The 22,231-nt window shown below is 41.6% G+C and overlaps 1 protein-coding gene across 1 annotated transcript in view; it reads right to left on the bottom strand.

Moving 5' to 3' along the window:
* Positions 1-7,104: 7,104 nt before the first annotated feature.
* The window catches only part of MALT1 (MALT1 paracaspase), a 34,323-nt gene continuing 19,196 nt past the window's right edge, over positions 7,105-22,231 (bottom strand). Inside the window, exons 11-17 of the mRNA XM_086480541.1 lie at positions 19,585-19,762; positions 16,841-16,915; positions 15,649-15,776; positions 11,770-11,919; positions 10,141-10,298; positions 9,119-9,244; positions 7,105-8,328 (exon numbers count right to left, since the gene is read on the bottom strand). Coding sequence (XP_086336667.1) covers positions 7,864-8,328; positions 9,119-9,244; positions 10,141-10,298; positions 11,770-11,919; positions 15,649-15,776; positions 16,841-16,915; positions 19,585-19,762 — 1,280 coding nt within the window. The 3' untranslated portion in view covers positions 7,105-7,863. The remainder of the gene's footprint in view (positions 8,329-9,118; positions 9,245-10,140; positions 10,299-11,769; positions 11,920-15,648; positions 15,777-16,840; positions 16,916-19,584; positions 19,763-22,231) is intronic.

The raw sequence follows: 22,231 nt of genomic DNA, 5'->3' as shown, positions 1-22,231 counted from the left end.
GCTGGAGCAGCTTCCAGGGGAGAGGGCAGGGGCGGCCTGGGAGTGGCGGCTGGCACAGCTCTGAGCTTGTCGCCAGTTTGATGCCAGCTGGGTGTTGCCACTGTTTCTGAAGGGCTACAGAAACACCGGGTTTTCTCTCTTTTCTGTCCTTCACTGGCATTTATAAACTACTTCTGTTGGGCTCACAGCTGCCTCATCTGACCTCACGGGAACAAGAAACACTCCTCAAAACAGCCAAACAAAATATATTGCACACAGCTAGCAAATGGTTTGCTCCCACATATCCCATCAGAGCAACGTGCATTTGAACATGGGGGGGCCTGCCATGTTATAGTCGGGATAATGCCAGTGAAGGTCGTATGACAGAAATTGGCAGGGATTCTCCCATCGTAACGTGTACCAAGTCCCCCCTCTGATTTATGTGCTGCAAAACCCACTCCACCCTTAACCAGCAAACCGTTTCCGTGATCAGAACGCGGTATGCCAACAGCTGCAACTCTCTACCTGCTGGGACAGGTAAATGGCTTGGCATGAAGCAGGGCTATTTTCTGATTAAAATGGACCCATTATTTCTGTAAAAGCAGAGCTGATAATCTAATGGGTCTTTCAAGTAAAATGTTCTTTGCAGCTGCAACACTTGACACGTCTGCAGCAGTTTGCTGTCTATCACTAAGACAGGCATAAGGCAAAACCTACAAAACTTTGACAATTGGCAAATCAGTATTTTTTAGCTGCTCTGTACTTCTTTGAAAGACTGTAAGGCTTCTTATGGACTAAAAAAATGTCGAATTTGGTACATGTTGACAATCTCAAAGCAGTTCTTAAAAATTTCTGGACCAACTGAGAGTTGGTCCTGTGAGGCAGGTCTCATGGGTACTGCTGGCATTTGATGGAAGGGAAAAGAAAGGAGAAAAGCTGACAGCATGAAGAAGACAGCATGTGAGCAGAGAAGAGTCCTAGGACCACTTTAAATACCTGCAGCACTGGAAACCAGCATGTTCAGAGAGGAATCAATCTGAGCAGTTTCAGCTCTGCTGAGGCCAGCCAGCCAGCCTTCTCTGGCCTCTAGGCTGCCTGACGGTGTCGAGAGGAGAGAGGCGCTTACTTCCACAGGTGACCTGTGCTGTCCGACCATGCGTGCCCAACACACATCCTCTTCAGCATGCCAGAAAGCAGCGCTGCCTCACCTTTAGAGAGGTGAAATAAACCCTAACCACCACGTTAAGTCATAAGAGAGCCCAGGAAACATCTGAGAGCTGCTTGATCTTACGTGCAGTCAAGTCATTGGTGTAACAGGTTGAAGATTTTTCATACTCATTTCAATTAACTTCGAAAAATGAAAGCAGGGTGCCAGCAAATGACAGATTCTGTCTACAGAACGGATGGGTAAGTCCTAGTCACTTCCTCCGCATCCGCTGCAGATGCAGGTGCAGGGGCTGGTCGCTGTGGTAACATGCACCCACATGGATCCTGGTCTCCTGCTCACTGTGCAAGGCAACAACAAGGATGGGAGACAGCATTTTTTCTTACTTACTCTTAAAAGAAGCCTGGTATGACTAAATTGCAGCAGTGGTACCGCAGAAATTAAGTAGCTGCTCCACAACATGGAGGCCTTCTTACTCCATTCCTAGACTACTGCAGTTATAGATTAAAAGGATGATCAAACTTTTTTAAAAAAAAAAACCCAACCAAAAACCCCAACCCCCCCAAATTCCCAACCCCTCCTCCCATACCTGATACCCTAAACCCACCTCCAATCCATATCTAACACCTCAGATCTCAAAATGCCACACTCCAAAGTGAGCAGATCTTACTCTGCCTGCATTAAAATTCTGTGCAAGGAAGGAGTAACACTGAAATGCATTATATTTACAGTAGTCAGGAATATATGTTGAGGTGAACATGAAGCTTAACATATGCAAGAGCTGCCAAAGCTATTAATTAGCTGACAGAAAGAGGAAAAGCACTTGATGCATGAACAAAAGCAGTAACGCCACAGACAGCAACACCAGCCTCAAAATCTCTTGGTGAAGAGCTGCACAGTGCAGCTGGTCTCTGTAGCCAAAGACACAGTTTAAGACTCTCAAGACAAAAGGTTGTTTACTGAGGAGGCAGCTTGCAGAGATTTATGTAGGAGGGAAGGTAAATTCACTCCTATCGTTTCTGTGGAAGATACTTCCCCAGTCCAGTATGAGCAGTGCTCTGATTGGCCTGGAGGAGGAAATGGCTTCAGCAAGTCAAAAGACAGCACTATTCAAATACCTCCTGCTGTTCCAATAGCTGCATTTTGAGACAAATAACAATTTCTCGTCCTGGGCAAATAAAATCTGAAACACTCCACTAGGTCATTGCACTAAGTGAACTAGACTGAGGATAAAACTTTGCCATGGTATTTGGCTGCTGTCTTCCCACAATCCCAGCATCAGGTACAGGGCTCACTGGTCTCCGTGACCTCTGGTGTTAAACAGTGCACCCAGGAACATCAGCTGATCATCTCCACCGCAAGATGGTTTCAGTTCTCAGTTGTGCCAAAGATCAGGTCAGAGAACTACATCAGTTAACACTTCTAACCAGGGTCAACTTGAGTTCCAAAACAACGTTCTGGTACTTGATGCCTTCACGATGCAACAACCGTTCTGACGCTCCCACAGCGTGTGACAAATGGTAACGGCGCACCAGCACAGACCTAGCAGAACTGTAAAATCCTTCCTACTAAACGTACCAAGAGCTTCATGAGTTTAGAGTGCTATTCAAGAAACACCTCGAGACAGAAATCTTCTGCCCTACAGAACTCGCACAGAGTGGAGAAGACAGAGAGCAAAATGGACTGGCAGAGAAAGATGCTCATACAGAGCTCCTTTCGTGGTTTGCCACAACACAGAAACACACAAGGGGACACTCATCCAAAGCAAGTGGCAGTTGGTGCCATGTTAAGTCCCAGCACTGTCTTCTACAGGTCAGAGAAAAGCATGGCCAGCGTAGTCAGCAAAGGCCAAGGACAGGAAATTCAAAATGCCAAACAAAAAGACCAAATGAATCCCGAGCCATTAATTTTGGAGAGCTCTTTCTTTATAAGCCTCTCATGCTCCTCTGTTCCTATCACTCGCTAGAAACAGGATCACTCTCAGAAGTTTAATGCTGCATTAACAATAGCTTCTTGCATTTAAATTACTGCACCTTACTGCAGTGTCAGGAGGGAAAATGGAAGAGCATTGGCCTTTCTGAAGCACATGAACCCTTCCTTTGCCAGAGGAGCCCAAGCTTAGTTGGATTACCCTAAAACCTTTCTTCCAAACCTATTCAACATCCAAAACCAAGTAACAAACACCTAAGTTATAAAAAAACCTACAGCTATGGATAAATCAGACAGCAAAGTACCTTCGCCTAGCAGATACTTCAAGCAAAAAATAAGTATTATCCTCAAATAATTCCAGTTCAGGAAAAAACCCCCGAGGCTTCAGTTCAGAAAGGGCATCACAAGCCAAAGAGAGCTTTAACAAATGCCTAGGTTTAGTCATGTATTCTAATCCCACTGATTTCACTGGGATTTAACTGCTGGCTTAATTTATGCATGCTGAACTTGTAAAGTGCTTTACTGGATATGGGCCAAAGGAAATGGATGCCTCTCGCAGCTTGCCCTTAGGAACCAGAATATTTCACCCTTAACACCAGTGATTACAACAGTTAAAGTAGCTCCCAAAGGCAGTGATGCAGTAAGAAAATGCCTTTTTTACTGAGGGCTCAGGACAGTAGTGTTTTCCTCCACAGATCCTACTGCCACAGGTAGAGTTTTGTCAGATGATTTGCACAGGTTCCTCTGCCACCTTTACAGTTCTGCAATGTTCTCTTTACCACGTTCATATATAGTTACACTTCAAGCATCTTAGCCGTAGGTCCTCAGAGGTTAATCAGTTCCTACCTCAGCTGTCAAAGACCATGTACCACCGGAACACGTACTGAACCTGAGAATAATCAATGTACATTAGGGAGCTCTCACAGCAGAAAATTCACCGAGCGCTGACCAGCTGTTCCACTGCAACGCCCCAGCCGAGTGCCTCCAGTTAGTTTTAAATCATGCCAGGAGATAGCTACTCGCACATCAGCGCTGCTGCTCCTGGAAGCCCTTCCTGTGCCATGAAGGAGTGCACCTGCAAACAGACGAGCAAACAGTCAGTGAGCTCCCCGGCCTTTCTCCAGACAGCCTCTGCGGTTTCATAGTTGGATTCTTTCTGTACCCCCATCTCCCAAGGGGAGAAACTCATTTGGATAGTGCTGTGAGGCGATGGGGAAGTATCACTCTGGTTTAACCAGCAGCACAGCTGGGACATCAGAAACTAGTAAGTGTATAAACTTGTGAAAAAAAAAATCTTTGAAGTGCATAGTTTGAGAAACCTTACAGGCCCAGGGTGAAGACATGTTTAACTTGAGCTGAAGCTCATAATTCAGATTTCCCCTTCTTTTTTGTCAAGGAAATTATTTTATTATATGCTTTGTTTTAATAGTTCTTGGCTTTTTAAACTGTGAGGAGCAGAAGAATATAGCAACTAAATATGCACAGATACATCATTTTGTGGACCACAGTTTATTACACAGTAAGAAATAGAATAAGCTTTTATAAAAATTAGGAAACTGTGACAAAGTATTAGCTAAATATTATAGTACAAGATTGTATCTCAAGCTGTAATTTTTGATTTATAAGTCAATTGCACAGGATAGTTAACGCACAGGTACATCTCATTCATCAATAAATATTTCACTAATACCCTCCAGGAGAAAACCAGAAACTCAAGCTCAGTTGCAGACTACTTCAAGCATGGCTGCCATTCTGTAAAGAACTACATTACTACCCACGTAAATACATCCACCTTTTAGCACAGATTAATTTGGAGATCAACAGATCTAGTTAACAATGCCGTAACATTCCCACCTGAAATTTGCTTCAACCAGTACACCACCTCCACCAGAGTCCAGCCAACATGTTGTGAGACAACCAGATCCCACCAGAAGGCAGCACCCTCAACTGAAGATTTAAACTCGTTTGTCCACCACATCAATGAGATTCAGTGATTCTATTTTTATTTTTTGCTACCTACTTAATGAAAAGGTCTATGATAATTTTTCTAAATTAAAAAAATTTTTCATGATAGGGATCTTAATTAAAGCAATACTGCTTATCAATACTACCAGGGCAGCAGTAAATTCCAATACTACCCACAACTGAAAACTCCCTTGAATTTTAATTACCACACACCCCAATATCTTCACGCTTTTCAAACCATCAAGACTTTTAAAGATCTAATAAAAACATCAGTGTTCTCACACTCGCCCGCAGACACACATAGACAACTCAGATTCTTTCAAAACTTGAAACAAAACCAAACTTTAATTAATTAAATTTATTTTAAAAAATTAAATAATTAAATAAAATTTAAAAACCTATTGTGTCTTTTTTGACCAAACTACTCAACCTGAATATGCAAAACAGTTTGGTGAGCAAAACCGCCCTTTCCTCAGCACGGATCAATAAATCTTGCATCATGCAAAAAGCCTGGCAGCTAGCCCAAGCTAGGTCTAGCTGTTCCCTCTGGTCAGTGAAGCAATAAAGCACCATATAAAAGCAGCTCACTCGCCTTGCAGTAGAGGATCAACTGTGTTCTAAAGGTGCCTATGCCTCTACCTCAAACAGTGAGATTCTGGGGTTCAGAAGCTGAAGGGTCTAGACGACTAGCTTCCTTCTTGGCATCTAGTCTGTGGGGAGAGGCACTCCACCTTTGAGCTCCAGAGCAACCCAGACATGTAGGGCTATATATGAAGCATCAGGTCGTGACACGAAGCAAGTGTCCCTCACCTTTGACAGATTGCATTTAAAGTTGCTTTATCTTTTATAAGTTTGTGTGTGCTGGGAGATTTATCTTGGATTTTCACAGTTTTAGGGTAGACTCTCAGCATTTTTATTTGAATGAATATAAATTGATTTGGCCTGGAAAACAACTGAGAGGGGTTTTTTTGCTTGTTTTTCTAAAATAACCACAGAAAAGCAACAGATGGTGTCCAGTAACACCATCCCTCTACTGCAGCCTGAAGAACCCCAAAGTTTTCACTCATCTTGCCCATTTTTAGCCTTCAGCATGTCTTACTGCACAACTAACTAAAAATACTTTGCTTGCTGTGAACAGGCCCTTTTTCCGTATCTTCTGTAAAGTTTGTATTAAAACACATCTTCTGTGTCCTGGTTTGGGCTAAACCAGAACTAATTCTGTAGGTGTGCTTTAACTTTTCAGTTCAGTCTCCTCTAACTAACGGCACTTTCTGAAACAGCAGCCTGTTTTCCCAGACAGTGACTGCTCCCAGCAGTGACACCCCCTGATGTTTACAGTCAGCACCAAGGAATGGGATGCAGAGGCCCTGGCTTATACTTGTTCCTGTAGCGACCAAGGTCACTGCTGAGTCTTGTACCCGTGTTGGGGTGCCGGGAGGGAAAAGGGTCGCAAGCGCAAAAAAGGCCGCCCCTGCAGGGAGGAGCGAACCGGACAGGGGACCCAAACCTGACCCACAGAGTGTTCCACCCCACGGACGTCATGGTCAGTGTAAAGCTGAGGGATCATGAGGGTCTCTCTCTCTTCTTCGATGGCGACACCTGAGGAGGACTCTGTCTGTCCTTCTGTCGTCAATCCCGATCCGTGCGTCCCTGAATCCAGTGCCTGAGTCCAGCTCCTGCAACCTGTCCCTGTCTGCTGCCCAGTCCGGCCTGGGACTGCCCCAGTGCCAGCCCTGCAGCGTGGTGGGGATGTTGGGTTTGGTATTGGTTTTGTATATATTTGTACATATTGTATATATTTCATTATTTCCTTATTCTTATTACTATCTTTTCATTTATTGTTCCATTAAAGCTGTTTTAGTTTTCTTTTCCAAACCATAAAGTCTCTCCCCCTTGTTCTCTCTCCTTTTCCCTTTTGGGAGGGGAGAGGGGTTAATAGAGAGCGTCTGTCATTCATTAGTGGCCGGCCCAGCCTCAGCCCGTGACATTCTGTAAAAGCTCCCTCTTTGCTCCGTTCATTTATGTTATGTGTGGTCTTATACACTCAATAGGACGCGGGTACAACATAAACACATAAAACCTTATTTTAATGCAGTATGAAAAAAATTTTGATATTGAACATCTGCATATTGAACAACTGAAAAGGCAAGATGGAAGAGAGAAAGGTGTATTTATCATTTGGGGCTAATGGATTTTTTTTTAAATTATGTTAAATCATAGAGGACATGGAAATTAATTTTCCTGCTTAATTCTGTCAACATTTTTCCCTCTGACAGCTATATATGTTTATCTTGGTTTTGTACAGGTGAGCAATTCCTCTCTGAAAACAGAAGACTTACAAAAAATACATTTACAGTATCTTGTAACTCTAGTAGGTACTGGACAAGCAGCTGGGAAGATCCAAGGCTTTACTATCTTAAGAGAAACTCTGACACCACAATGAGGCTTTTACACATTCATGCCCTAACAGAGACAGGTAGCTTCCTCTCAGAAGTGCATCATTGCCTCTGTTCGTCAGCTGCTTCACTCCAGCGAACGGAATAGGAAACTCTGAGGAGCTCAGGTTTTTCCCTGTGCCAAACCTCAAATGGTAGGAGGCAAAAAAAAAAAAAAAAAAAATCGTGCCTTATTCATTCCTAAATCTTATCAGTCCAATCTTGTCCCTTTGGATCTGAAAAGTTTTCATCATAACCTCACTCCCAGTACTTCTTCTGGACCCTCCAACCCCTTTGTCCCACAGCCCTCAAACTCCAGAAGATGGATAAGCAGTGTGGAAGCTTCCCTGTTCAAGGATGATACTCTGGTCTGTTCTGAACACATCATGGCTACTGCTGTTTAGAGAATCTGAGGTTGTCAGAGAGAAGGAATTCCAGTTCAACAGTATCATCAGTGGTCTCTACTGGTACATTACTGTTTTCCACAGGGGGTGGGTAATTCTGTACTTCATGTCTTGAAGCTAATATCCCTGAAGTCCCATTGCAAGAACACGCCTCTGGTGATCTGATGCCATCTGAGCGCATACGGTTTGGATTGTAAGTGCTGGGGCAGGAATCTGGTTGGTGGTGACTAGGGACGTAGTATTTACTTGCCACTAGACTTGATTCTACTTGATTATGAAAAGGATTATTAGCCATGCAACAGGTCTGGAGACAGTTACTATTTTTGAATCCATGATGAAGGCCTAGTTTAGCAATAAGGGGCTTCCCAACATTAACTTCCTTTCTTTCATCCATTGTATCTTCTATTCCTGGGTACTCATAGCATAAGCAAACAGTGAAGATCAAGTGCTCCTGCAAAACAGGAAGGGGGGAGGCGGGGGGGGGGCAGGAGGGAAAAAAAGTTACACATACTCCCCAAATAAACAATACAGGGAACACTGAAAGAGGCACAGTCTACTGGAGAAGGAGACTAACCTTTTTAGGAGCTAAAGATATATCTCAGGCAAGACTTGTTTACTGAGGACCTCTTTTGGTTAATACTTGCTCACCCGATAGCTTTTACTTCTAGATGCACTTGTATTACACAAGCTGCCAAAAGCACTGAAGAGACATCGAGTGATGTCCACCACAGGCATTAATGACGCAAAGACACAGAGATAACCTTAACGGTGCCACAGCATGTTGAAGTGAGAGCCTCTCAAAAACTGCATGCCCAAGAGCACAGGTTGGAATGGAAGGAAAGGGTATGTGACATTTTCATCTCCTACGAATGAGTTTGTAAGGTGCAGCTCTGCTTCAGGTGACATTCTTCTTGTACTCAGGGCATAGCAACATCCCCACAGTGTGCAACAGATAATCTTCGCAAAAATAATCATCTTGCCAAAGTTCAGTTCAGAACTTTTTCAGGAAATACACAGGGCCTTGCACAACAGTATCAGGACTGCATATGCATTGATTCCCCAGATTTTATTTTTCAGCTAAGAAGCTGAAGTCACTAAATTCTGTGACTAGCCATTTTTTCTCTGCAAACACCATGTTACTTATTATGCAGACAATACACAGCTACCACAACAGAACTGCAAAGCAACACGATTAATCTAAATTATCTGAACAAAACTTGTGAGGAATAATATGCACTAACCCTTAGCTTTTGCAGCGAACTTAGCCTGGTGTAAAGGCAGTGTTTGGGAAGGTCCTTTGATACTAAATAGCTGCCGGTTTCCTCAGGAGTTCTTTTATTTGCCTCTTTAGGATCCACATCTAGGTCCTATTGCAAGAAAGAAATAAGAACTTAATTGAAGGTACAGAATTTGTAGATCATAAAATAGTTAGCGGTATTTATTTATAAAAAGTCAGCACTTTCTCCTTCTTAAAAGGAAAGAAAACATCAGTCTTGGATTACTTACAAAAGCTGCTGAAACCACTGTTAGTCACAGGCAGAAGGGGTTACATTTGAGTAGGTTACCCACTTTTGCTGACGGTTCCTGTCAAACTTGCTGTGCTTGCTTCAGGGTTGCTTTTTTTTACCTAACTTTTACTGTGAAGTACAGTACTGTAACACTAAATCTGTGGGCTAAAAATACATGTATTTATTATGCACATGACCTCAAATATTTTATTCATAAAGCATCAGAAGCATTCTGTTTGTTCTATCTAAAAAGGTTTTCTGCCCCATGTCCTCTTCCATAGACATCAAAAAAAGATTTTTTGCCCCAAGGAGCTTTCTGGTTTATTCTTATCCTTCACTTTACTGAGATCAGCATCAATGGAACTGGACAGGATCACCCAGGTGCAAAGAACTGTAAACTAAAGCCTAAGAAACATGTTCCTGCAAGGTAGATGTGTCCTCAGCTCACCTAGGAGCTACTGACATTTAACTTCTTTAATTAAACTTAATAAATACTTGATATTAGAGTATGAAAAGCAAAGGAGACTTTGAAAAAGATGACCCCGGATTAATTTTACTTTATTTCTATAGATATTAAAAATATGCATTAAAAAAAGAGTAAATGTGTGTGTCTGTACAGACACAGGCATGTAAACACCCGATTTCAACAGGTTAGACCAATTTTGTTACAAAAGATGCACTTTAGCACAGACAGACCAGACAATTTTCAACTTCAGTGGAGGGAGATCACCGAGACACCAACAGGAAGCACTTACGAGTGCGAAGTCTGTAACGTAGGCTCTGCAAACTACTATTTCAGGTGGCTGCTTTACTATTCGCGTGTAGATTATCATGACATTGGAAAACTCAGCTGCAAACCCCAACTGAATCTGAACACCACATTTGAATTCAAGATACATACTTTCTGGAAGCTCTGCAAATAAGCAACACATCATTACATTCTGAACAAAACTTAGCATATATGTTTTCTGTTTGCTTAATTTTGGTTTTAAATTCAGAAGATTTTAAAGGTTTAGACCTCTTCCTCCTGCCCTCCCTCTACCTACCGTTTACACAGTTACGGTGGAGCAAAGCAGGCGAGACGCTAACCAGGCAGCGCCACTGTCGGCCAGTGCTGCACGGTGGCTGACAGGCACCGCCGGAGAGAGCTGACTCAACTTCTGTCTCGCAGGGTCCCTTCCAATCTCTGTGTGACCAGCAAGGCCACACCTACTGTCACTAGGATATAGCTTACTGACCCAAGAACTTGTTTACATATCCGTAATCAAACCCATACAGTTAATATGGCCTAGACCCAATATATGTGAGACACAGCTGCAGCACTGCAAGAACCTTTGAATCTGACAGCAGAACTAGTTTCAGGTTCGTTTTTTTTCCTTTCACAGCCTATATGCACACATTCACAAAGCCCAGCCCTCAGCATTTCTCTCCTTTATATTTTGGGTTTTCCTCAATCCATAGGAATATATGGGAAAGTGCTCAAGGGCCAATGACACCATTCTGTGTCTGTATGCTTTGTACTGACTTTTTTACTCCCACTGGAAGTGGATTATTCGACATTATCATAGACATACCTTTATACAAATATAAAGGTTATTCTCTTTCAAAATTCCAAACACATTCTCTTCTATGTATGGCTTAAAACAAATAAACCGTAAGATAACATTATGCCTTTATAATTTGTGTTTTGCATTTCAATCACTTAACAAAAAAGAATTAAGGGCCTGATTCCACAAATAAAAATCTACATCTGTGAAAGAGTCTGCCTACACGACTAGTTGTCTTACAGATGCCACCCCCAACTCTCTGCCCAATCTGTCAAAGAAATTTGAAAGTGTACTTTAACATGTTCAGGTGGAAAAGATAAAAAGGTCTTAAACCCCACTGCCCTTCTTAAAAGAAGTCTAGAAAGCCTGGAACTGATCTCACCGTCACTTCAGCTTTCTTAGTTGTATACATTGAAAACTCCTTTTCATCATGCACTTTTACCATACCGCTCACCTGGCTACTTTAGGTGATGGCTTTAGAACAAGATTAATGATGTCTTGAAAGTGTCATTGTTAGACACAAACAGGCTACTGGGAGATTATCCCAGGAGGAAGACATCATGTAAATCTCCCCTACAGTGTTTGAGTGGTCTTAAATGTACTTATTCAGGATGAATTCTACATGTCACCTTGTTCCTTACAATCTGATGTAGAGGTAAACCCCGACACAAAGATTCCCAAGATCTGAACACACTAATGAAAATCCAGATATGAACTTGAGTTTCTTCCATTTCCATTCACTACACAATCCACAGACTAGAGACTACTAAGGAAGTATATCCTCTCTATTTTTCCCATTGTGCCAGCAGGATCATCCAAAAGGAGACTGTACTATACCGTGAGCTTTGGCCCATTGCAGGTTCCGTGCCAGAGACTCCGCAGAAGATACGGTTTGTTGAATGGGGTCAGTTAACGCCCTTTTCTCAGATAGACTGCTGCGGATCTCCAAGGCTTGCTTGCCTTTGGTAAGGTGACACTTGCCCATATCTAAAAATAAGATGCATATAGTTCTTTCAAAATCAATGCTGCTGAAATTCTAACTGAATTAAGCAGATCACCACAATGTTGTGTGGTTGCTATGGTTATGTGAGTGTCAGCATGTCCATAAAAACCTGCATCTTTAGAAGTATTCATTGCTCAGCTATTCATTCACTTAAGGCTAAAACAGCACGCCAGGTGTCCGCAGAGCATCCTGAGGGCTTTGCACGCCTCCTAGTCAACGTGCTCACATGTTTTTCAAAACCAGTTCAAGCAGTATTGCAGCTCTGATTCAGTAAGGTCCTAATTAAAGTGACTAATTTCAAGAACATAAATAATACCACTGGAGGGGATGTCTAAAGAATTGGAGGCAAGTGGAATATTTTAGGGGTCAATAAAGGGGCCAATACTGTTTATTTAACATCATCACTAATGACCTGGATGACAGGACAGAGTGCAAGCTTAGCAAGTTTGCAGACGATTACAAACTGGGAGGAGTGGCCCATTCAGAGTGACCTGAACAGGCTGTAGAATTGGGCAGAGAGGAATCTCATGAAGTTTAACAATGGGAAACACAGAGTCCCCCACCTGGGCAGGAATAACCCCATGCACCAGTACAGAAAGGGAACCGACTCACTGGAATGCAGCTCTGCAAAGAAGGACCTTGGGGACTTGGTGGACACCAAGCTGACCATAAGCCAGCAATGCATTCTTGTGGCAAAGGCAGCCAACAGGAATAGCACTGCCAGCAGGCCAAGGGCAGTGATCCTTCCTCTCTGGTCAGCACTGGTGAGGCCACATCTGGAGTGTTGGGCTCACCAGTACAAGAATGACATGTACATACCGGAGAGAGTGCAGTGAAGGGTCGTAGAGACGGGGGGCCTGGAACACTTCTCGTAAGAGAGAAGCATGGGGGAAGTAGGGCTCATCTTGTATGAGGAGATGCTGAGAGAGCTGAGACTGCTTAGACTGGAAAGAATGTGGCTCAGGGGACTTCTTACCAACATGTATAAATACTTGATGAGGAAAGTAAAATAGACAGAGCCAGACTCTTCTCAGTCAAGACCAGTGACAGTATGAGAGGAAGCAGATGCAAACTGAAATTCAGAAAATTCCACTTAGCCATAAGAAACAACATTTTACTCTAACGGCGATCAAACAATGGGACAGGTTGCGCAGGGAAACTGTGGAGTCTTCATCCTTCGAGACGTTCAAAACCCACATGGACAAGTCCTGATCAACCAGCTCTAGTTTACTCTGCTTTGAGCAACAGGGTTGGACTTGAGTCATCTCCAGAGGCCCTTTCCAACTTTAACCGGTCTGTGATTCAAACCGACTCAAATTTATTAGCATCTCCCTATATTTAGTCCAATTACATTTAAGGGTGACATTTTTCAGATAGTTTTGCTGCATGCAGAAAGTAAAAACCTATGGCCTGCAAAGGGAATTAAAAAAATCCTCGAAAATTTCCATTTATGAGTTCATAAAAATATGAGATAATGAAGGCTATTTACACAGAACTCTTTTAACGTGAACACTCCTTTGGAACATTTTCAAGTGTCATCAGTGCACCAATGTACTCACTAACACCCAATCTGGTAATACTGACCACAGTGGTTGTCACATTGCCTGACAAATCAATCTTTCCCTCCATTCTGAGTTCAAGAATGAGATAAGTAATAGGTCACATGTCAGAACATCTACAGCATGTGACATTAACCTGGCAGTACAGATGAAGCAGTAAGAGTCAGTCATATTTTACAGGACATTTGGGGAAGTGTAGGGAAAATGGGTGGCAGCAGAATTGTGACATGTTCTTATGGGGAAGCCAGGAAGGTGGGGGGAGGAGGAGGTAGAAATCTCAGAGAATACTAATGTACTTAAGAGCACCCAAAAGCAATGGCAAAAAGGATGAGTGGAAGAAAAGGGTAAGAATATTTTTGGGTATTTGTTCAAAATTTGTAAACTTTTAAGACTGATTGTTCTGTGACCACTGCAGAATGCAAGCGGGTGTCCGCTCTACTCCTGCTGCAAACAGGCTGACAATGGGAGAACACGGGACAAAAACTAGAGATGTAGTACATACGTTTACTACAGACATAGTATTGATGCCAGGATGAGTGGATTACAGGATTCTCTTTTCACAAACCACTAACAATCAGAATGTCCCAGAAAGCAAGAAAGATGAAGGAAAGGGAAGATATCAGGGCTTGCTTCAAAACAAAGAGTTTCAGGAACAATGGCTTAATGAATTTGAGCCTAAACACAGCAGCTGGTGAGCATCTAGCAGCAGGAGCTTTATTAGAGCTTCTGCCAGCCTTTCAGGAAACACAGCTACAGCTAGCTCTAGTTTCTACCACTGCAAATAAGAGGAAGCAAGTCCTCAAGTTCTTTCTGTGTAAATAGGTAATGGTAAAATCGAGTAGTACTGTAAGCAAATAGAAAGTGCAAATCTTACTGCAAAAAGCACTCTGACTGCACCTGGCAAAAGAAGAGAAACGCATCGCCCTGTGCAAATCAACTTCAGCCCTGGCCTCTGGAATAATCATTTTAGCTTCACCATCTACAGATCCTATTTCTTCAGGATAATTCTGAGATCTGTTGAAATTTCATTTAACTTTTCCCAGAAACTTCACGGAAAGCGTAACAGATAAGACTGAGAATACAGAATGGGAAGTTTGTTTTATGGGATCTAGTCAAGTAGTACACCAACTACAAGCAAAAAGACATGAAGAATATATAGCAGAGAAACAAGCAAATGGTAACCAAGCACCATCGCATTTCAATTTACATCCTGGGGGTATGCTGGATTCCTATTGCCATCAACTGGACACAAATTTCAGGCTTTTACTTCAGCTAGTCAACCAATGATCTCTTGCCTTTCCTCAGTACAGCACTGACAGAAGCTCTGTCAGTTTAATCTTTGCACTTCATTTTCAACAGTCTGACCTATTGACAGCAGAACTTTACTATGCATTTATGATCCTCTTGGATTTTTTCCCACTTTTTGGATCCCTGTCAAAAGACAGACTAGGCAAAATTCCGAGACCTGCAGTTGCACCAAGTACACTGGAAACCACAGCAGAACTTGGCTGATTACGTACATTATCTACAAATAACAGTCTACACAGACAACTCTTTGTTAATGGCCATATCTATTTCTCCATGTTTTGAGCCATTTGCGCAGAAGCAATATATTTTCCCTCAACAGTTTTCACTTTAGCATTTCTCCTCTCATTTATAAAAGGCAGTTACTGAACCAAGCATATTAAAGCAGTGGATTGCCCTTTATAGTGCACTTACACCCTTTCCAGAGAGCAAATAATTATCATCACTATAGCACTCAAGGTAAGTAGGACTCAGTTAATTGTTTAAACGAACGTGGAAATGACTGGACTACCACTAGCAGCTGACACCACAAGGCAGAACAGTAGTTTTCATGGATGGACTATTCAAAACTCCATGCAGAAAGACACTCAGAACAAATACAGTTTACTAAAAGGAGAGTATAAAATTGATCGCTATTAAAGAAGCTCAAATCCCTTCAGAACATCATGATCTTTGTTAATGTGCTGCCCGTTAGCACCTGCTTCTTGACAAAAGCTGCTATTTTAACAAAATGCAACAAGAGCGAGCTTAAAGTAGCATAACACATTCACCATGATGAAAACAACATTTAAACTAAGTTTTCAGTAACACAGGCTGAGAAGACTGTTAGTGCAGTAAGCTGGACTTCACCTTCTGCAACCTCATCAAGCAGTACAGTAATCTTCTTGTCTTCTAACAAACGGTCCTTCAAGAACTTCATGAAGATTCCATTGGCCAACCCTGACTGCTGAATCTCAAAAGCTTCTGCTCCTTGGCACCTATGAGATCACAAATAACAGACAAGGAAAAAACAGAGAGATCTGCATGATTAACATCAACACGAGGACAAAAGGAGTAAAGTTATGTTGGGGACAAGGGGAAAGAAACCCTACAATTTGAAAAAAGGGTTGTGTCTAAGGCCAACCTGCTCTTCATGTTCATTTGCAAGCAACTCATCCTGGGCAGATTTCACTTCCAGTCAAGCCCCAGACCAGAGCTGATGTCAAAGTGTTTACATGAGGAGCTGATATTTCTCATAGAAGACTTCATTTAAGCTCTTGACTACTTCTATTCCACAGCTTTTGCACTTGACTTGAAAACTGATCGAGAGAGGCTATTTAGCTTTCTGCTTAAGTAATAATACTTTCAACTGCAGCTGTAACTTTATTCGTTACACATAGAATAAGAAACACAAGGGCCAATCTATATGCTACTCCTCTAATAATTCATTAATTTATATTTCTAACACATTTTTTCTAGAAATTTAACTTGCATTAACAGAGGAGACACATGACCAAAGAGGGTACAGCATGCAGGTTATAGTTCAACTGCTCCTCAGTACTTGACCTTCTGTACAAGCTCAGAGTGCAGTAAGTACCATTGGGAACACACAGGACATAACTCTCCCTTCCCCATCAGCACAAAGAAACAGAACATATGGGTCTGAGGGTAAAATTTGCTTTTTTCTTCTCCGCACTTTTTTCATCTCTAACAAATAATACTTAGATGACTAGAGCACTCCTACAACTAATCACTAGAAGAAGATGAGGATCACTGTCCAGCAGTTTCTGGTTTGCTGAATGCAGTTCTCTCTGCAGATATAGTTCCCTACACATGAATAGGAACATCAAATACTGGGAATCATTACCTATGCATTTCCACAGTCAGTTAGACTGTGGAATGATTCAAAGAATGAAGTAAAAAAGGACACAGATAAGGACATAAATTACTGGTCCTTTAACACCACAGTCAGCACTTTTCTGTAAAAGGTTAGCTATACAATCTCAGTGGTCACTTCTGCCTTCAAAACCTCCGTGGCATAGCAGGAGAAAAACTTCCTTACGTTGCATATCCAAAAACAATGTTGGCCGTAACCTTCAGAGCATCTAAGATAAGAATTGTGTCATCGTATTCATTTCTGCAATAAATGGAAACACAAAAAAGTAAAATAATTTGAATAAACAAACTACAGTTATTCAAAATACCAAACCAGCATAGTTCAGAAACAGTAATTTTTTTCTCTCCTACACTTGCTGATTCTGACTGCTAAAAGACAAAACTCAGCATCATCAATACTCTTCATGAAGACAATATAAAGACAGTCATGCATTACCCAGATGAGAGCATGCTATATTAACCAGAGAGTTTGGCTACAGTCTCTTCAAAAATGATTTCTGAAAACTAAACATTTTAGGTTATAACAAAAACTACATGATTTATTTTTTTTCAAAACATGGTGTCTGCATAGTTAACATAAGGTTTACATTGCTGTATTTTGCATTTGGACAGCACATTGTGAAGCTGAATTTGGGTCACTGGCATTTCACTAGCAGTGAAGTTTGGAGGCTCTACAAACACTAAAGCACGAGCAATTTTTTACTATGAAACATGCCTTAGAGACCAATTTTCAGAAGTGCTGACTGAAGAGCTGATTTCAAGTGCAAATTTAATTTGGCATAGTAGTCTCTTATCAGATAGAAAACAGTAGTTTGTTTAGAAAAATCCAACAAACCAGATGACCTTCAGGGCCCCTTCCAACCTCAACCAGTCCGTAAAACAGTTGATTTTTAAGCTCTAAATAAAGATACAATATCCCAGCATAAAAGCAGTTCACAAAACCCATGCCTCTGAAGAGTTCATAGAACCAAAGAATGGTTTGCATTGGAAGGGACCTTAAAGATCACCTAGTTCCAAATCCCTCGCCACGGGCAGGGACACCTCCCACTACAGCAGGTTGCTCCAAGCCCCATCCAACCTGGCCTTGAACACTGCCAGGGAGCGGGCAGCCACAGCTGCTCTGGGCAGCCTGTGCCAGTGCCTCACTGCCCTCACGGTGAAGAACTTCTTCCTAATATCTAAGCTAAATCTCCCCTCTTTCAGTTGGAAACCATTACCCTTGTCTGATCACAACCCTCCCTGGCAAAGTTTCTCTTCATCTTTCCTTTAGGCCCTCTTTAAGTGCTGGAAGGCTGCTATAAGGTCTCCCTGGAGCCATCTTTTCTTCAGGCCTCTGTTCCTCCCAGGCTACCTGTCCTTGCTTTCACCCTCTGTAGGCTTTCTTTTTGTGTTTGAGTTTGTCCAGAAACTCCTTGTTCATCCACGCTAGCCTCCTGGCATTTTTGCCCGACTTCTTCGTTGGGATATATTGCTCCTGAGCTTGGAGGAAGTGATCCTTGAATACTGACCTGCTTTCTTGGACCCCTTGTCCAAGGGCTTTATTCCATGGTACTCTACCAAGCAGTTTCCTGAAAAGGCAAAGCCTGCTCTCCTGAAGTCCAGAGTAGCAAGCCTGCTGTGTGCTCTCCCTGCTGCCCTAAAGACCTTGAACTCCTCAATGTCATGATCATTGCAGCCAAGGCTGCCCTTGAGCTTTACATTCCCCACCAGCCTCTTCTTGTCAGTGAGAACAAGGTCCAGCATAGCACCTCTCCCGTTGGCTCCTCTATCACTTGGAGAAGGAAGTTATCATCAACACATTCCAGGAACCTCTTGGATTGCTTATGCCCTGCTGTGTTGTCCTTCTAACAGATAATGGGGTGGTTGAAGATCACCATGAGGACCAGGGCTTGTGAACGTGAGGCTGCTCCTATCTGTCTACAGAGGGCCTCACCACTGCGTCTTCCTGGTCAGGCAACCTGTAGCAGACCCCCACTATAATGCCTCCTGTCCTTGCCCTTTCTTTAATCATAACGCATAAGCTCTTGGTCAGCTCCTCATCCAGCCCCAGGCAGAGCTCCATGCACCCAGCTGGTCACTGACATAGAGGGTAACACCCACTCCTCATCTCTCCTGCCTGTCCTTCCTAAAAGAGCCTGTACCCTTCCGTTCCAACGCTCCAGTCATAGGAGCCATCCCACGACGTCTCTGTGGTGCCAGTAAGATCACAGTCCTGCATATCTACTCCTCTCCTTTATTCCCCATGCTACATGTGTTTGCAGAGGCATTTAAGCTCTAAAATAAGCACTTCACTTGAGCCCTTCTGTCAAATTAACATGCCTTTGATCATATGGATTCTCCTTCGCCCCTGTAATGATGAAGACTGTTAAAGATGCAAGGGGAAAGGGTCATTTTTCTTCTTTAAGATGCCTAATTTCACTTATATCTAATAAGACTGATGCTTTGTAACTTTTAAACAACAGCAACAAAAGAAAAAATAAATGTCATTCAAATCAAGAGGCAAGTATCTACCCCTGGAAACAGAAAGTTTAATCACCAGCTTCACATTTCCATCCAAGTCGAAAGGCAAAATAAGACTATGAATGAATCCTATTGACTTTAAAAGCACCTGGATGCAGCCTATGAATTCTCAGAACCATTAACTTTCAAGTACAGTGAATTCTCGGCCTAGACTGAAGATTTCTCCTCAGCATGAAGTCCGTCTTTCTCTCAAGATCCCTTGCTCCTCTCTCAAAGGGACTGTTCAGTTTTATTTGTTCAGTTTTAATCTGCTGCTGCAGTGAATAAACTGAACTTCACAGCTGGTTCCCAAAACTACAGTTATTATAACCTCTCCCTCTATTGTGAGGGAAAAACACCCCTCAAATATCTCATGTCAGTTCTCACTATTCATGAATTATGAGAATATACCTTTTCCGACACATATCCAGCAGGAATACATTAAGTCCTGTCTCTTTTTCCTGCATTAGTTTGAGGATGTTCTGCACACACAGGCAGTTTGCAGATCGGTAGGGATTTGGAGCATCAATAGGAACCATGAAACTGTTTCCATAGTTTTCGTAGCCATGGCCAGCGTAGTATAACAAACCTGAGAGTTCAAAATATGTGTGGCTGAAAATGCAGTTCAAGAGTACATTGCAACATTTCTATAAATTTTAGCATGGTCAAAAACTTCATGCACTATGTCCACACTATGAGTCAGTGGAAGGGTAAGATCATTCAAGCTACTCCAAGCAGGTTTTGTCAATACAGGAAGGAAGGGGAGGTGGGAGAGGAACCATGTTAACATCAACTTTGCAATACACAGACACAACAAAATAAAAAAAAAGAAATCACTCATGCAATAGAGTCAGATATTGGCATCAAACACATGAAGTTAAACACTCTTAAAATGCTTTAAGTAGAGTTGTGACCTCTAACAGAAATAATCTGTTATGTAGAACACAGATACAAATAAAGAAATGTGCCAACTGTAAAACATCTACTCCACATGTGCTATTACAAAGCTTTGAGTTGCAGTGAGTCAGTGCATATTTTATAGCTAGAAAAAAATAATGCTGAACAGTATGGACACAGTTTTTTTCCTAGCTTTTTTCTTTTTTTTTTTTAAATGAGCGACACCATCATCTTTAAAATTATTCTCCTTTAATTATTTTTTTTTTAACCTACCATTAATCATTGGCAATACTTAAAAGCACTTTAACTGGAAAAAAATCAAGAGAAAAACTTTGCATGGAGTATGACAGTATTTTGCAAGTTCTTAGTTTTGCTATTTCCTCTGTAAAGTCAGTTTCTCCTTTTTTTTTTTTTTTTTTTTTTTTTAATAGGGAGGGATAATAAATAGCTTTACATTTAGAGGGGGAAAAAAAAAAAAAGATTATTCCCTGATCATGTTTTGCAGGACTCCAGAGCATGCTCCCCTTACCAAACTACCAACAACTAATTTTCAGTTGATTGCATCTACATTCTCTTTCCAGTTACTGACTCATGACTCTTGTGGGTCTACAAAACAAACAAATTCCTTGCATGCTTACCTAGACACAAAAGACTATCCTACAATCACCTCCCTCACGTGTCAACACACAACAGTCTACAATATTTTAAGATTTAAAATCTTCAATAAAACATGCAATAGTTTTGTATAAAGAAAAAATACCATGGAATTAAACCAAGCTTTTCTTAACCCTGAAAAAGGGAACTGCAACCTAGGGCTTGGATGTTACTTAAATGAATAACAATGTTTAATATTAAAGTCATATCAATTTGAAGTAAGAGTAGACGATGCCAGCATTAATAACATCCACTGCCATAAAACGCAGTTACCAGAAGCTTGTATGATTAAATAGAATTTTCCTATTGTTTGTTCCCAGTCCTGTTTTTGTTCTTCTATGACAAGTTCCATCCTCTAAAAAGAATTTTTGTCCTATACAAAGCAGTGTATGGGTCAGATCTTCAATTAGTACATAGTGCTGCAGCCGAACAGAAGTCAACAGAGATATGACAATTTATGCTAACTGGAGATACATTCTTCTTATGACATTATTCTTTGTAAAAATGGCGGTGAAATTTATCACTACACTTAAAATATTCAGAAAAAACAAAATAAGCCTTACCCTAACATGCTAAAATGATCTACATTGGAACCAGCTCGTGTAGGTCGGCACGCTAAATGTTTTTACCTTTTCATTACCGATAGCTACAACAAATGAAAACACTTCTCTCACACAGCCCTGCACTTCTTGTAAAGGAATATCAAGATACAACTAGAGCCCTTCAAATTAAGCCTTCAGGTCTCTTTTACTTGTAAGCTCTCAAGTCACTAACAACTATTCCAAGATCTTGCAAACTGTTTCATTCAATCAACAGCGCTCAATTTCTTTTTATGGGAAACTTGCATAGTCAAGAGGAGCAGCCAGCAAGTGCATACAAGGTAACCTCCAGGACGCAAGGCTGCACTGGAACAAAGAGCCCAACAGTTATTCACCTGCTGGAGCCTTGGAAAATGGCAACAGCTTTGTTCAATTAAAAGTCAGATTTCTAAAGGGCACAGAATTTAGAGTGTATGATTAGAAACCTAAACAAATAAAGGTACTACTGAGCTATTTATAAGATTCCAATGGTTACCTGAGACCAGGTGGTTTCAAAAGAGTTAAAAAGAGTTAAAAATGAAGTTAAGTGCCAAGTGCATGACTCCATGTCAGGTCCTGTTAAAAGGAAATCCTTAAATTTGGTTTCCATTGAGCTTGAATCTGGACCTAAATCAAGGTTACGTTTGAGATCATACATATCTAAATGTATGCTAGGTAAGTAATTGAATTGACTGAAAGAAACAAGTCTCTCTAATGTAAAGCATGGTTTATCAGAGCTTTTCCACAACAAATAGAAAAATCTCAGAAAGAACAACTACATTGCTTTTATGTCCTTGGCAGATGATTGTGCTATGTTCATTTGATGAGTACCTGCAACAGTTAATATGTTGAGCTCAAGATCAGAAATAAATCTCTGCATACCCAGAGTAAGCAGAGCAAACATGCTTGGAAGGCCTCATTAGACACTT

This window comes from Leptosomus discolor, chromosome Z (genome assembly GCF_034619465.1).
Source record: "Leptosomus discolor isolate bLepDis1 chromosome Z, bLepDis1.hap2, whole genome shotgun sequence".
Taxonomy (NCBI): domain Eukaryota; kingdom Metazoa; phylum Chordata; class Aves; order Leptosomiformes; family Leptosomidae; genus Leptosomus; species Leptosomus discolor.
The sequence above is the reverse complement of the archived record's forward strand: the minus strand, read 5'-3'. Positions and strand labels throughout refer to the sequence as shown.